This window comes from Coenobita brevimanus, chromosome 93 (genome assembly GCF_032717465.1).
Source record: "Coenobita brevimanus isolate Jiangsu-jjx chromosome 93, ASM3271746v2, whole genome shotgun sequence".
Taxonomy (NCBI): Eukaryota; Metazoa; Arthropoda; class Malacostraca; order Decapoda; family Coenobitidae; genus Coenobita; species Coenobita brevimanus.
Genome location: NC_137046.1, coordinates 57,722,896 through 57,738,693, shown reverse-complemented (window position 1 = coordinate 57,738,693; position 15,798 = coordinate 57,722,896). Strand labels below are relative to the sequence as shown.

The following is a 15,798-nucleotide window of genomic DNA, read 5'->3' as shown; positions in this document are numbered from 1 at the left end:
GAGCCGTCGTATTGTCTTTTTTTCTGTCACTGAGCTACGAGAAATAAACTGCAAAAAGACGAAAATTTCCGCCCAGTTAAAATGAAATAACAGACTATACTTTTTTTTACTTTAATTCGGCCCGTAGGAGAATAGGACAGTACCGTAGTTCTACATCTTTTCATAGCACTTCTTCGCGATTAGCACTATGTTGGAGTGTTAATCTTTTATTACAACTCAACACTGAAGATGGAGAGATGGCAATTTTAGGCCAAGTTAGAGTAAAAGTAGTTTAAAGTGAAGGCGTTAAAAAGACTGATGTATCTCCCGCTGCAAAGCGTCTCCCAAGCTTATAAAAAAGAAGTCTGAAGGAAGCAAGACTAAACTAGATATTACCTGACTGGATTCAACAGGTAAATGGAAAAATAATACCTTGACCTTATTTTTGTCTCACCTGTGATGGGGGAGGACTGAGGGGAGGGAGGGAGGGAGGGAGAGAGAGAAGAGGGAGGGGAGATTAGGGAGTGAGGGAGGAGGGGAGAGGGAGGGCCTAGGGAAGGAAGTGTGTCAAGCCCTACGTGACTGACCTTAAGACTCTGTTTCTTATGGTTATGAATGAGAGACGGACACCCACGTCATACCTCCCCTTGACTTTCCATCCCTCCGCCCCCTTCTCTTTCTCTCTCTCTCTCTCTCTCTCTCTCTCTCTCTCTCTCTCTCTCTGTAAAGGCAGAATATTCTTTTCCCAATTTATTTATAACGAGAGGCAGACCGAAAAAGACCTGGGACGAGGCCACAGAGCATGACCTCAAGGATAAGGGATAGGGAGGCTGCCTGAGATCGAGCAGCGTGGAGAGCCTTCATTAGGTGACCAAGGCCGACATAGGCAAGCACATTGGTTCCATTATAAACGATGTGAACCATGTAACCTTCCTCATGCTCCTAATTTTAAAAAACAATGTCCACTTTTTCCACCTATCTTTCATTTTTCTCTTATCTTTATTTTCTAAATTACCACACAGCGTTCCCTTCCATCCTTATGCTATCCTACTTACCTTCATCGCTAAACACTCATCGATTATACTAAAACATATATATAATGCATCACGGAGCGCCATGCCATTAAAGTAATCGGCTCAGGCAGCGATTACCCCGGCCAGTTAATTTGCTAATAGAGATTCCATCAAGTAATTACATGTACCATACACTGGGTTAAAATTTAATCCTTTTTCGCAGTTTATTTTTTATTTAATTTTTTTGCATTTTGTTTCTGCTGTCGTGATTTTCTTTTTTTCCTGCGACTACAGTTTTATTCATGTAGTAGTAGTAGTAGTAGTTGTAGTATTATTATTAGTAGTGGTGGTGGTGGTGGTGGTAATAGTAGTGGCATTAGTAATTATAGGAGGATGAGGAGGCGGAAGAAGAGAAGGAGTTTTTATTTATTGACGATATCAGACAAAAAAAACAAAAAAACAAAAAAAAGCTTGAATATTTCTCTGCTGAATAAAATCGTCAAAGGTTCACCATAGTTCTTTTGTTTGAAAAAGGCGGAGATTTTCGTCCTTGTGCAGCCTTATTTCACGTAGCTCAGTGGCAGAATAAGGCAGTACTACGGGTCTACATCCTTTTCATGGCACTTCTTTGTGACTAGCACCATGTTGTAATACTAAATCCTTTATTACAGGTCAGCATTCAAGATGGAGGGATGGCAATTTTACGCCCAGTCAAAGTGATCGGAGTAGAGAAAATGTTAATTGTGATGGGCCATTTCATTCACTGTTTTTCATTATTATTTTTTATCTATTTACAGAGATGAAGTATTTTATTTATTTATTTATTTACTTATTATTTTCATTGCTACAATACTATTACTTTTACTTGGACTGCAGTCTCTCTCTCTCTCTCTCTCTCTCTCCCCCTCTCCCTCTCTCTCTCTCTCTCTCTCTCTCTCTCTCTTAGATATGCGTGCCAGTCGTCATAAAGAAGCGCTACGGTAAAGGTGTAGGCCCGCAACACTACCTTATTCTTCTCTTGAGCTACGCGAAATGAACTGCAAATGAGTGATAATCTGGGCCAGGTTAAGGTGAAGGAAATACTGAAGATCGCATTCAGCTAGAGGGGTTAGATACAGCCTTCTTAACCCCTTCACTACTAGAAATCCTGTGATGAGAAGCGTGACCAATGATTGTGATAATTACAACTCTCCCAAAATCTCCTATTGATTTCTCTGACTCCCCCCAGCCTCCTTCTCTCTCTTCCCCCTGGCTCTCTGTGGATCTCTGTCACATCTGATTTCTAGCTATATATTCCTATCAGACTTCCGGCTTAGCAGACGTGTGTGGGTGTACCTGTGTGTGTGTGCGTGTGTGTGTCTCTCGAGCTTCCGTCACATGAGCGAACTTTTCCATGACTGGCTTGTGAGTTCATCAGGTGTTTGGTACATTTGTTAGTCTGGGTTTAATGGGATGTTTACTCTTCCTCTCCTCTACCGGATGTCATGTAGCCTGCTTAGTGTTATATGGTTACGTATTGTGCCTATATCTATCTTGTGTGTGTGTGTGTGTGTGTGTGTGTGTGTGTGTGTGTGTGTGTGTGTGCGTGCGTGCGCGCCCTCACATGCAGTTGTACACGTGTTGTTAAAGGGCGATGATTTATTAAACCCATGGGAGAATATGTGATAACATGAATGAATGTGATAACATGAATGAACATTGCGTGAGAGGGAGAGAGAGAGAGAGAGAGAGGTTTACATAGGTGCAGAGATACACAGATGATACAGACCTTGCGATTCTGTCTTGATGATCCGACCTTATTAGCTGTGGAAAAACCTGCCTACTAATTACGCAAGTTTAAGAATGAGAAGAATTTTAACTGGAATAACAAGAGAGACAGACAGATAGACAGAGAGACGAGGAAACAGAAAGATGCATGTTAGAAAGTGAGAAGGAAGGTGAAGTAAAAAAGTAAAACGATATTGTTGGAGAGAGAGAGAGAGAGAGAGAGAGAGGCGGGTGTGTGGGAGGAACAACACCTGAGAAACACCTGACCCCTCACGTGTAAGGCCACGTATGTGAGAGCTTACTGTGTAGGGATAGATAGATAGAGAGAGAGATTGGTAGACAGATATAAATAGCGAGAGAGAGTAAATGAATGAATGAATGAGAGAGAGAAGCCGATCGTATAGATTCATATCCGACTATAGGCGACATTTGCACAGGATACTGCGACGTAATTTGCACGGAATCCTTCTCCTCCTCCGCATCATCATCATCATCATGAGTCTCCGTTTTGTTGTCTTCGTCATCATCAGTTTGTTCATCATCGAAATCGTCAGTACTATCTTCCTCATCATCATCATCATCTTTCTCATCATCATCATCATCATCATCATCAATATCCGTGTTGCTGCCATCGTCATCATCAACTGTTCATCATCGAAATCGTCGGTACTGTCTTCCTCCTCATCATCATCATCATCTTTCTCATCATCATCCTCATCATCATCATCATCATTATCATCATTACCCGGCTCCTCACTACCCTGGCACAACAATTAGCTCTACTCACGTGGACATCACACCTGCGTTACCATCGCCGGCGTAGGAGGTAAAGAAATTATAATTGTGTGTGTGTGTGTGTGTGTGTGTGTGTGTGTGTGTGTGTGTGTGTGTGTGTGTGTTTATCTCTGCACCATACTCACATTCTTGTCGACTTCTGTGCGTTAATCCCAAAATATTATATTGTATAATTTGTATATATTGTAAAAACAGGAGTGCCGTGTTTTTTGTACTGATTTATTTATTTAATTTTGTGAGATTAGTGACTGATTTTCCACACTAATATAATCTGCTTATGAGATTATGCAATTAGGATTAAATAATGGTTTAAGTAATACACTAACATTATTTATGTATTTATGTATTTATTTATTTTTCACTTGGCCTAAGTTTGCAATCTATCCTTTTTCAATGTAGAGTTGTAACAATAGATTATCACTCGAATATGATGCTAGTCACGAAGAAGTGATATGGAAAGGATTAGCACTATATCATCACCCTTTTCCTGGATCTGAACTACGTATGCTACAAAAGGACGAAAATCTGGGCCAAGTAAAGGCAAAAGGAGCATAGTTTTGCAATTTCTCTTTATGACTTCGATAAATAGTTAAGTTTCATAGTTGTGAGAATGTAGTTGTATTTTCATGATTGTAAATGAAAATAATTGAGCCGATTCAACCCCCTCATGGTAAGGACAGCTCTGGTATTATGCACCTTACATCATATTTTTTTTTTCCTTATGCGAGTGGAGCGACCAAGGAGCCTGATTGTGTTACTTCTTGTTCTATTAATATTTTTGTGATCTGAATATGTCTCGTATTCTGTTGAGACACACAGACAGACAGACAGAGAGACAGACAGATAGACAAATGCTGCCTTATTTTGGTGACAGACAGAGACAGATGCCGCTTTTCCCTGTTCATTAGGTCGTGTTAATGTGCTGTTTCTGTACCTTCACTGTCTCTGTTTTCTGTGACTTGTTTTCTAGATTCATCCTCACTCTTTATCTATTATTAACACTATTTTTCTCATTTTATTATTATTGTTATTATTATTATTATTATTATAATTATTATTGTTGTTGTTGTTGTTGTTCTTAGTAATGGTAGTAGCTGTAGTAGTAATTATTATTAGTAGCAGTAGTAGTACTAGAAGTAGTAATTTAACGGAACAGCAACAACTACTGCCTCTATTACTACTACTTCTACTACTGCTACCATCATCATCATCATCATCATCATCATCATCATTATCATCATTTGCTCTCTGCGGTCTCGTGGTCAGCAAGAGTTGATAACAAAATACATCCACCGTGTTAAGGAATTTCGGTATAATTTTCGTAAGACCTGCAAAATTAAGACTCCAAAAGATATCGTCAGAGACTCTATGTGATCCTTGTAAGATGTAAATAATTGAGCTTAGAAGAATTCCTGTTGTTTCTTCCTTGGCGATTTATTTTCCCTGCTACATCTTCATATTCTCATTTATCTTGTTATTGTCGACACAGTTTGCATCAGTAACGTAAAAACAGGTATAAAGGTGAAGAAGGCTGGGATAAATCGCTGAGGAAAAAGTGTGACGAAATTACCCCAGAACTATCCAGGAGTATTATAAAGGTGAATTAGGCAGGGATAAGTCGCAGACGAAGAGGTGTTACGGCATCCCTCCCTCCACAGGCCATCGAGAATACGGCCCATTGAGTTGGAATAATTGCTTCCGTCCCCCACTCCCCGTCCCCAAGCAGGCCCCAGACCCTATGTGCTTGTCTCGATGTGTGTGTGTGTGTGTGTGTGTGTGTGTGTGTGTGTGTGTGTGTGTGTGTGTGTACGCTCTTGATTTTGGCCTGTTATCGACATTGCACTTCTGTATTTTCTCTGCAACAAAAAAAATTACTCTCCTTCCAAGACTTGCTCGATTTTGGTTTTCTTTTTGATTTTACAGTTTTTTTTTTTTCTATAAGCAACCAAAAAACTTAACGTTCCTCCATTAAAGACAGGCAGCCTCTTGAATCTACGTCGTCTAGTGCAGAATGACCAGCTCCACATAACCCTTCACCGAATCGTCAGGCTGGCTACGTGAGGGGCGGCACGGAGACGAACGGATCCGGGTGATTTGCCATAGCTCTGAAATCCGGGTCCTTTTGCTTTTGACATTTTGACATTTTCGGACGGTATTTTTTAACTTGGGATAGATTTCGCTAGTTTTGGGGTTAGAGATAGGTTTAATAGATTCCTGTGGTACTAGGGGACTGTGCTAGATTCAGGGGAAATGATGTTAGAAGCGAGAGTTTAGCGATAGTCATGGATGCTGTTGGGAATCATTGGGTTAAGGGGAGTTTGTGATGGCTGACTTTCTCGGCGGGGTGCAGCAAAGGTTGAATGGGACAGGGTGATTGAGGTGAGGAGGAGGAAGAGGAAGAGGAAGGAGGGGAATAAGGGGAGGAAGAGGAAGGAGAAGGTTAAGGAAAGGAAGAGGGAGAAGAGAGGAAGAGGAAGGAAGAGAAAGAAAGAGGAAGTAGAAGGAAAGGATAAGGAGGGAAAGAGGAAGCAAGGAGATAAAGAGGGGGGGAAGAGACAGAGGAAGAGGAAGGAGAGGGTTAGAAAGGAAAGGAATAAGGAGAGGGAGAGAAAGAAAAACTGGGATAAGGAAGGGAAGAGGAGGGGAAAGGAGAGGGACAAGAAGAGAAGGAATAAAGAAGGAAGGACAGGGATAAGAAGAGGAGGATGAAGAGGAAGAAGGGGAGGAAGAGGAAGGATGGAGATGAAGAGGAGAGAAGAGACGGAAGAAGAAGGAAAAAGAAGGACCTGGGTAGTGTGGAGGAAGATCAAAGCTGGAAGGAAATAGGAGAGATTCAGGAAGAGGGGAATTAGTGAGAAAGGGAAGGAGAGAAGGTAGAGAGAGGAGGAGAGGAAAGGTGGAGGAAAGGAGAGAGAGAGAGAGAGAGAGAGAGAGAGAGAGAGAGAGAGAAGAGACGAGGGGAAAGGAGCAGAGGGAAAAGATTTAAGTAGAGGAACAGAAGAATGGAAGGAGAGGGGAGCGATGAAGGAAGAGGAGAAATAGGGAGGGAAGGAGACGAGGCACGAAAGGGAGGAAAGAAAAGATGGAAGAGAGATAAGAGACAGAAGGAAATTGGAACAGGAAGAGCAAGATAAAATAGAGAGACAAATTTGGAAGGAGAGAGGGGAGGAGAGGAAGAGGGAAACGATTGAGAAGGATGAGGATGAGGAGGATGTAAGGAAAATATTGAGAGTTGATTGAAGGAGCAGAAGGAAGGCCCATATTCATAAACCTTCTTGAGCTTCAGTTGCGTTTAAGATCTTTTGTGTATACCTTCCTCCATCTATATAATTTTTTTTTTTTTTCTGCCCTTCTCTCTTCCTATATCTCCCGTCTTTTCTGTCACTTTTTATTCTCTTTCCTTTTCATGTGGCTTTACCTTGAGTGACAAGCCTACTTTCCTGTAAGCCAGGAAACCATTTGCAACGTTGGGTAGTAACCGTATAACCAACCTGTACGTGTTCGTTACGTGTCAGCAGGTGGGTTGGCGGAGGGTTAGTGCCCCTCCCTGTAAAACGACTAACACAAAGACAAACAGCCACCCCTTATGGGATTATGGTGTCTTTCTATAGACAGACTTCTATGACACACACACTTTCTCTCTCTCTCTCTCTCTCTCTCTCAGCATAAAGAGGATAAGAGCATGATTTAAGGAAGTTTAGAGAGAGACAAATTAGGGGAGGAGGGAGAGGGAGGGTGAGGGGAAGAGGAGGGATGGAAGGTGAGGGCGAGAGGGGGGGGGATTGATGGGTGGGGGAGACTGCTCACTGAGATGCAGGGTGAGTGGAGAGGGGACGATAGATGCAATCCTGTGCGATAGATAGACTGATAAATTTCTCCATATATAGTAGTTAGGTAAATTGGTAAATAGATGAAATTATTGTATATGTAGGTTGATAGACAGACCGATAATTCGTATACTGCTACTAAATGGAGAGAGAGAGAGAGAGAGAGAGAGAGAGAGTTGCAGACCTAAGAAACATATAGAGAAATTGATGCTGATTTAGAGCAAATAGATAGATAGATAGCTGGATAGATAGATAGACAGACAGATAGACTTAGATAGATGAATAGATAGATAGACTTCTAATTACCACCAGGCTATTTCATTCATCATGGGGACAGATCTCTCGTAGTGAAGGGATTTTTGCATATCTCGAACTCTTTCACAATCAGATATCTCCACTAAGCTGAATGAAATCGTCTGCCGGTTGCAAGAGGGAAATAATAAAGCGTACCTCGTCGGGCTGAAGGGGTTGAAGTCAGGTTCCTACAACCCTCTGAAGACTGTTTGGTTGTTCGTTCGTTAATTCCTTCTATCCCCAGACGATTTTCTCTGCCGTAGGAGTAACTGACCGGCAGTTTAGGATCGAACACTGCACTGCGATACCTTTTTTCAAACTTTCTGGTCCCTTCAGACGATTTTATTCAGCTGAGAGGAGGCATATTTCTAACTTCAGACCATTTTATTCAGCTGAAGAGAGGTTTATTTTCTACTAGACGATTTTATTCATCTTAGGAGAGGCTTATTTTTAACTTCAGACGATTTTATTCAGCACTGGAGAGGCTTTTCGAAATGAAAGGGGTTTGGTGATTTTGTTGAACTATTTACTTAACTGTTTTTCCTGAATCGTGTTTAGCTTGTCTCTACCAAACTTTTTTTTTTCTGTTTATCCATATATATACATAATTTTTTTTTTTTCTCTCTCGACGCGTAAGATATTCCTCTCATCCAAGGCGGAGTACGTGGAGCGAAAAGCATGTTGGATACGCGTTGTGGCCTATTTCCTCTTGGACGTCACCCGGAGCCCCGTGCCATGTCCCCGCCCCGTAAGTTATCAGAATGTCGCTATTAATAACCTTCACGTGTGGCCTGATTCTCGTGTGTGCTGACTCTCTTCATTCCGCAGACCGTCTTGGATTTTTCTAAGGCTTGGGATGCGGCTTTATTGAGGAGGTGGGTTTTTGCTGTCAAGTAGGCTTTGTGGGTTCTGAGATGTATTGTGGGAGGGGTTGTTATTATTATTATTATTATTATTTTTATTATTGTTGTTGCGGTGGTGGTGGTGGTAATCTTCATCTTCTTCGTCGTCGTTTTTTTTTTCTTTTGTCGTTCTTGTGTTCCTCCTCCTCCTCCTCCTCCTCCTCCTCCTCCTCCTCCTCCTCCTCCTCCTCCTCCTCCTCCCATTTCCATTATTTCCAATCTCCATCTCCCCTGTTTCCGCTTCTTTCAATTTCCTCTTCCCGTTTTCTCTTTCCCTTCCCTCTGTCTCCCTCACTTCGTTCCTCTTTGCCCTCTTCAACATCTCTTCTCACCCCTTACTCCCCATTAACGCCCCGTACTCTCCCTTCTCTTTCCCTCCCACACTTTCCGTCCCCCTTCCCTTCATCCTCTCCTTTCTCCCCATTTCCTCCCTCCCCTTCTTTTGCCTTTTATAGGAGATAAAACACACACACACACACACACACACACACACACACAATGTCGACGAACTGAGGACGACGCTCTTCCTCTTATGATGTAATTTCAACCAGTTTTTTATCCATATTATTATTTATTTTCGCAGACCAAACAAATCTAACCTGACCTGACCGAGAGTGACCCGGGATATGAGAGAGAAAAAAATTATGTAACTATGAAATGACGCAGTGAACATGGAAAAACAGAAAGTACGAAATTAATGTATAAAATTTTGAAACTATGAGAAAGGTAAAACGAAAACTGAAGGAAAAAAATGTGATATAGAAAATTATGAACATTGAGAACGGAAAAAAGAATGAAAAAAGGGGATGGAAAACAAGAAAATAATTATTAATAAAAAAATACAGCAGGTAAAATGACAGCAAAAGGAAAATTGAAGAAAAAGACTATGTTTAATGAAATAGAGAACCAAAAATACATTGATAAAATATGAAGAGAAGGAAAAAAATTACATAAGAAAGGAAAGACGAGAAAAAATAGGGAAGGAAAAATGAAAATAAATGAGAGGATAGATTAAAATGTAGAAAAGAATTACGAAAGGAGAAATAAACGGGCAGAAAATCCTCAAGACGAACAAATAGGAAATAAAGGGAAATAAAGAATAGCAACGAAGAAATATATAAGGACAAGAAACGAGGACAAGAATAACACTGAAATAATAAAAGGAAAAAGATAAGAAAATAAAGAAAAACTACAGCATAAAAAGAGAGAGAAATAATCAAATGAAAACAGTTGCAAAGATAAGAAAAGATTAGGACTTAAAAGGGTAACTAAAGGAAACAAAAGAGAAACGGCGAGAGAGAGAGAGAGAGAGAGAGAGAGAGAGAGAGAGAGAGAGAGAGAATTCAATATAGATCCAGTTGCCACAGTTTTTTTTTCTGGGGTTTATTTTTAGTGATCTGTAATTGAGTTTGACCCAAAATAAACCGACAGAGTTTAGTCGGTAAAAGTTTGTCTTAACCCTCTCATGGGTCGGACAACTCTATTAAATCTCTTCAAGGTGTCAGACGATTTTATTCAGCTGGGAGTTAGTCATCGGGGCTGGAGTAAGACTGCCACCTGACGATTTTATTCAGCGATTCAGTTTTATTAGTAAAGAGGTTAACTAAGGCTTTAGCTAAATCTTCATCCAAATCCTCCAGTCCCAAGGTCTCCACTAAGCTGAGTAAATCGTCTGGAGTTAGCGCAGGTGAGGAAATGATATTGGTAGTGAAGATGCACAGTGAAGGAAGTGAAAAGATAAGGAAATACGAATGTAATGGGTAAATTAACGTACCTTATACCGTCTTTTAGAACGATGATTGAAATAGATAAGGTGACTGATAGAAACTGCTGTGTAGTTGATGAAAGTTGATTGTAGTTCATTATCATCATCATCATCATCATCATCATCATCATAAACAGAGAAGTCGGGTCATTTACTCATTGATGTATTGTAAAATGATGGCCTAGCCACGGGCCCCTATGCCACTATGCAGATAAAACTTATGAGGCTGGCATTTACTGTTTACATATTGATTGGGCGAGGCAGAGAAATAAGGACAGATTAAACAAGAAGGAAAAAGGAAAACACAGACTCGAGTAAGAGCAAAAAATTTAGTACAAAGAGAGGCAGAAGGATCAGAACGATTTGGAGAGAGAGAGAGAGGGAGGGGGGGGGCAATGACCTCACTACCGCCACCTACACAGTCTTTATATGAACAAGAAACCCTGGTCCTGCCATAATACTGCATCATCACCTCTTCCTATATACGCTGGCCTCCTCTGACCTTCCCTTAGGGCATTCACGAGGTCATTCCCCCTCAGACAAAGGGTGGGGGAGGGGGAAAAGGGGAGAGGTGAAGAGGAGGGAGGGGAGTGAAGGGAAGAGTAAAATTTAGTGGAAGGAATGCACCCGTCATCATTACTATCATCATCATTAATGGTATCATCGTTATCATTATTGCCATAAAAAACATTCTCTTGATGATGATGATGATGATGATGGTGGTGGTGGTGGTGTTGGTGGTGGTGGCGATGGTGATGGTGGTTATTAATCATCAGCATCAGCATCAGCAGCATCAGCAGCACCATCATCATAAAACTGGAATTACACACCCAGAGTGGAAGAGTATTTATTTTGGAGATACAGTACCTTCTGCCCAACATTGAGCCTCTTCAAGTACAAGCAGTGACAGATTTTATGCCTGTATACGGCGTAGGTGTGTGTGTGTGTGTGTGTGTGTGTGTGTGTGTGTGTGTGTGAGAGAGAGAGAGAGAGAGAGAGAGAGAGAGGTGAGGAAGAAAAAGATGCAGTGCTTCATTACCGTAATTTTATTGGATTCCACAATACATAGAGGAAACAAAAAATTCATTCATTCGTATCGTAAGCACATACAAGGAAAAAGACGTTTATCATAAATACATAAGTAAAATCCGTCTTTCTCTCTCGTAAATAAATAAATAAAAAAATCTATGCGTCATTATCTTCGTTGTAATTAATGTCATAATATATACAGTATACAGAATAAAATCATAAATACAAATCAATAACTCACATAATCTGTTCCCAAGTGCTTTAAAACTATAGTGTGTTTGTTCAAACATGACCAAAAATCCCTAACCCATTTCAGCTCAGGTGATGGTCGGGTGTAGCGAGAGTGGATGGTTAATTTGGCTAGTAACCAAGGAGACTCATGCCTTCCTCACAGCTAACACACGTCGAATTTTATGCAACCACGACTTAAGTATTGGATTTGTGGTCCAGTTCTGTCACATGAAAAGAGATAGGCCTGATAAGCAAGCAAATAATTTCTTTACCTTATCAGAAGTGCAATTATGACTAATTTATAAATCTTAAGTAAATAATTATATCACTTTCATCCGTACAAATATAATTATAATGTAACGTCACTTGAGCCTATTGTCCTTTCATTTTGATCTGGCACAGATTTTCATCTTTTTTTTTTTTAGTTTCTTCCGTATAGTTCAGCGGCAGAAAATGAAGAGCTGCGGTTCTACATCCTTTACATAGCACTTATTCGTGACTATACTCCGTTCACTTTAACATGGACCAGATTTGTGTCCAGTGCTACAGCTGTACGTTCTTCCACAGCACTTCTTTGTGACTAACGCCATATTCTAGTGTTCATCTCTTGTTACAGGTCAGCATTAAAGATAGAGACAGGTGGTAGTTTTAGGCCAAGTTAGAGTGATCGGAGTATAGAATGATGTTTAAATGCTAGTCTGTTGTTACAGCTCAGCATTTAAGGTTGAGCGATGTGAATTTTAGGCCAGGTTATAATGAGAAGAGTTGAGTTGTTGAGCCTAGCCACGGGACCCTACGCCTCTCAGGGATAATATGGGACTGGATGTTATTGTACTTTTAGTGTTAATTGAAGGGATAATTGCATGAATAATAACGAAATATATCAAGTATATTTGTTTGGTTGTAATTAGTGACTGTGGGAGGGTAATAATAATAATAATAATAATAATAATAATAATAATAATAGCAATAATAATAATAATATTGATAATAATAATAATAATAATAATAATAATAATAATAATAGTAAGAGTAATAATAATAACAGGTACAAACACAACCTGCATCCAGTACATATATTTACCAACATTCATCACTACCCACACCATAAACATTGACAGTCATCATCATCAGCATTTCATCAATACCATTACAGTTTTAAAAGGCACCATTACCACCATTTTCATTGTCGTTACTGGCGCTCATCATCATCATCATCATCACCACCACCACCACCATCATCCACTGCGTTTGTCCACTACAGAAGAAAGGCTTTCCTCATCTCTCTCCATTCAGACCTGTTTCTTTGTCCTAACTCAACCGAGCCCCCCCTTAAAAAAAAAAAAAAAAAAAATCCACTCTCTCCCACCACCATCAACAACCACAAAACCACCGAGAGGCATTACTAGAGAAACCATTCAGTCCCTTATTATCCATTATTCAAAGCCAAAGTAATCGCCAATTCCCTCTCATAGCCTCATTCATCCCCCTACTCCACCCACGAAGGTTCCTCCGTGCAGCGCTTCGGGTAGTAACTCTTCCCCTTCTAAGTAAGACCTTGCAGGGGTGGTCGATGTGCTCCGTCCTTGGTTTTTTGCGGTCTCCTCCATGGTCTCCTCCTTTCTGGGTTGTGTCTTTCGGATGATACTCTGCCGTCACTATCTTCATCTACCTTCGTCTGTCACCACCAGAGGGAGAGGGAGAGAGAGAGAGAGAGAGAGAGACTCATCAAAATGTGCACCAACATGTGGCACAACCACAACGACCGCCTCCATCATTTACCACCACAACGACCACCATTACAATGTACCACCACAACCCCCACCACTACCACCACCATCATCATCATCTACCACCACAAAAACCACCATAACCATCTACCATCACAACGACCACCACCACCATCTACCATCACAACGACCACCACCACCATCTACTATCACAACGATCACCACCACCTTCTGCCACAACAACGAACACCACTGTCAGCATGTACAGTACCTCCACAACTGCAACTAGAAAGTAAGAATGCGCGCACCTACACCAGCGCCAGTAAAAGTTGTGGTTTACTATTGCAATTCCTCTTTCCTACCAGACGAACGTTTTTACGATCTCACATAGTTAATTCTACGGTCTTAGTCTGCCCCATTACACAGTCTGCGAGCGCTCATACCTCCTCCAACATCAGTAAACTTTATTATTTAGTTCTACATCCGGAACCGAATCCACTTCTAAGTCTAATAAACTCTTCCTCAGCCCACAGCTCTCCCATTCACCAGATTTCATTGATATCCGATAAAACCTTTTTGAGATACGCACAAACAGACAAACTGACGCAGCTGCATACATAACCTCCGCCCAACAAGAGAACAGAGACGGCATAAAGCACACACATTCAGCATCAAGAGTTAACCTTTAACGACTGTACTATTTTTGTGTTTTCCTACCACAACCGAGACCGAGGACAAATTACAAGACCACCAGAGAGCGAGACCAAAAACACAGAGACGCCAGAAACAAGCACTCACCATCACTTGGCAGCCAGACGATTATACCATTTTCCTGTTTTCTACGAGACCCGAGACCGAGACCGCTAAATCATGAGTTCTCTGAAGCCCTCGAAGTCCACTTTACCCTTGCCGTCCTCGTCGATCTCGTCAATGATGTCGTTGAGGTCGCTCTCGGTCAGCTTGTTGTCCAGTTCTCGCAGGATCTCCTTCAGGGTCTGCGTCGTGATGTACCCGTTCCCTGAGGCCGAGAGAGAGAGTAATATATAGATAGATAGATAGGTAGGTAGGTAGGTAGGTAGAGAGAGAGAGAGAGAGAGCATTGGGCATGACGCTAAATTTTAGAAAGGAGATCCTAAGAATCAAAAATAATGTAGCAAAATCATATAATAACCCCCCTCGAAAAAAAGAAAATTGTGATAGCTATATTTTTGCGCCTTTCCAATATCTTCCTTCCATAAATGTCTTCCCTTCCTCCCACACTCAGCTCTTTTACTCCTCTCCCACGCTAGAGAGAGAGAGAGAGAGAGAGAGAGAGAATGTGGGCCGTCCTTTGACAGAGATTATAATTCAGTCATGTTGTCATAATAAACAACAATTTCCATTTCGTGGGCGGAATCTGTGTGTGTGTGTGTGTGTGTGTGTGTGTGTGTGTGTGTCCTGTGAAGTGGGTATGCTTTAGTATGTATGTATGCATGTGTGTTTGCTTGCCTGCTGGCGCTTGTATATGTACGAGTGTTTCTGTGTGCATGTGTGAGTATGTATGTATGTCCGTGGGTGAACGCGTGTGTTTGACAGTTCCCGTGAAGCGAGAGAGCCCTCCAAAAGCAGAAACAGAAGCTTTGATCAACCAGGTTAACAGAAAAACACACAAAAAGAAAAGAAAAAACAGCAACAAACTCTCTCTCTCTCCCTGTCAGAACCAGACGTTAAAAGTAAATGGTTTCTAGGCGGGGTAACCAGACGCTGTGCATTTTATTCACGATTTCAGACGATTTTGCATTTCAGACGATTTTTTCATGATTTGAGGTTTTATTTCAGACGATTATTATTTCAGGCGATTTTTTCATGATTTCAGGATATTTTTCATGATTTCAGGCGATTTTTTCATGATTTCAGGATATTTTTCATGATTTCAGGCGATTTTTTCATGTCAGACGATTTTTCATGATTTCAGACGATTTTTCATGATTTCAGGATATTTTTCATGATTTCAGGCGGTTTTTCATGATTTCAGACGGTTTTTCACGAGAGAAATTGTGCCTATCGAATGGATGGTTAAGAAGGAAAGAGTATGAACAATTATCTCAGTTAACCCCCCGTTGCCATGGAGTTACCTAGTTTTTTTTTTATTGCTTTTTCTTTCTTTCTCTCTCTCTCTCTCTCTCTCTCTCTCTCTCTCTCTTTACTAAGGCGAACAGAATGATTTTGTGTTGCTGGGAGAGTTTTTTTTTTTTTTTTTTTTAAGCGCTGATGGCTAATTACAATAGGTATTTTTGATTTTCTGCCTCAATATGAAAAAATATATTGTTTTTTACGGTCCCATAATGAGGTTACATGTAAAGGTTTTGTGTGTGTGTGTGTGTGTGTGTGTGTGTGTGTGTGTGTGTAAGAGGATTGCTGGGCTTTTGGGAACGGACTTTCTTGCCTGCCTCCAGAATCGAATACATAAAAAAAAAAAAAGGCAGA

General features: G+C 40.9%; 1 protein-coding gene across 1 annotated transcript in view; it reads right to left on the bottom strand.

Moving 5' to 3' along the window:
- Positions 1-14,195: 14,195 nt before the first annotated feature.
- LOC145412446 (troponin C-like) overlaps positions 14,196-15,798 on the bottom strand; it is a 34,237-nt gene continuing 32,634 nt past the window's right edge. The window contains exon 5 of the mRNA XM_080282331.1: positions 14,196-14,350. Coding sequence (XP_080138457.1) covers positions 14,196-14,350 — 155 coding nt within the window. The remainder of the gene's footprint in view (positions 14,351-15,798) is intronic.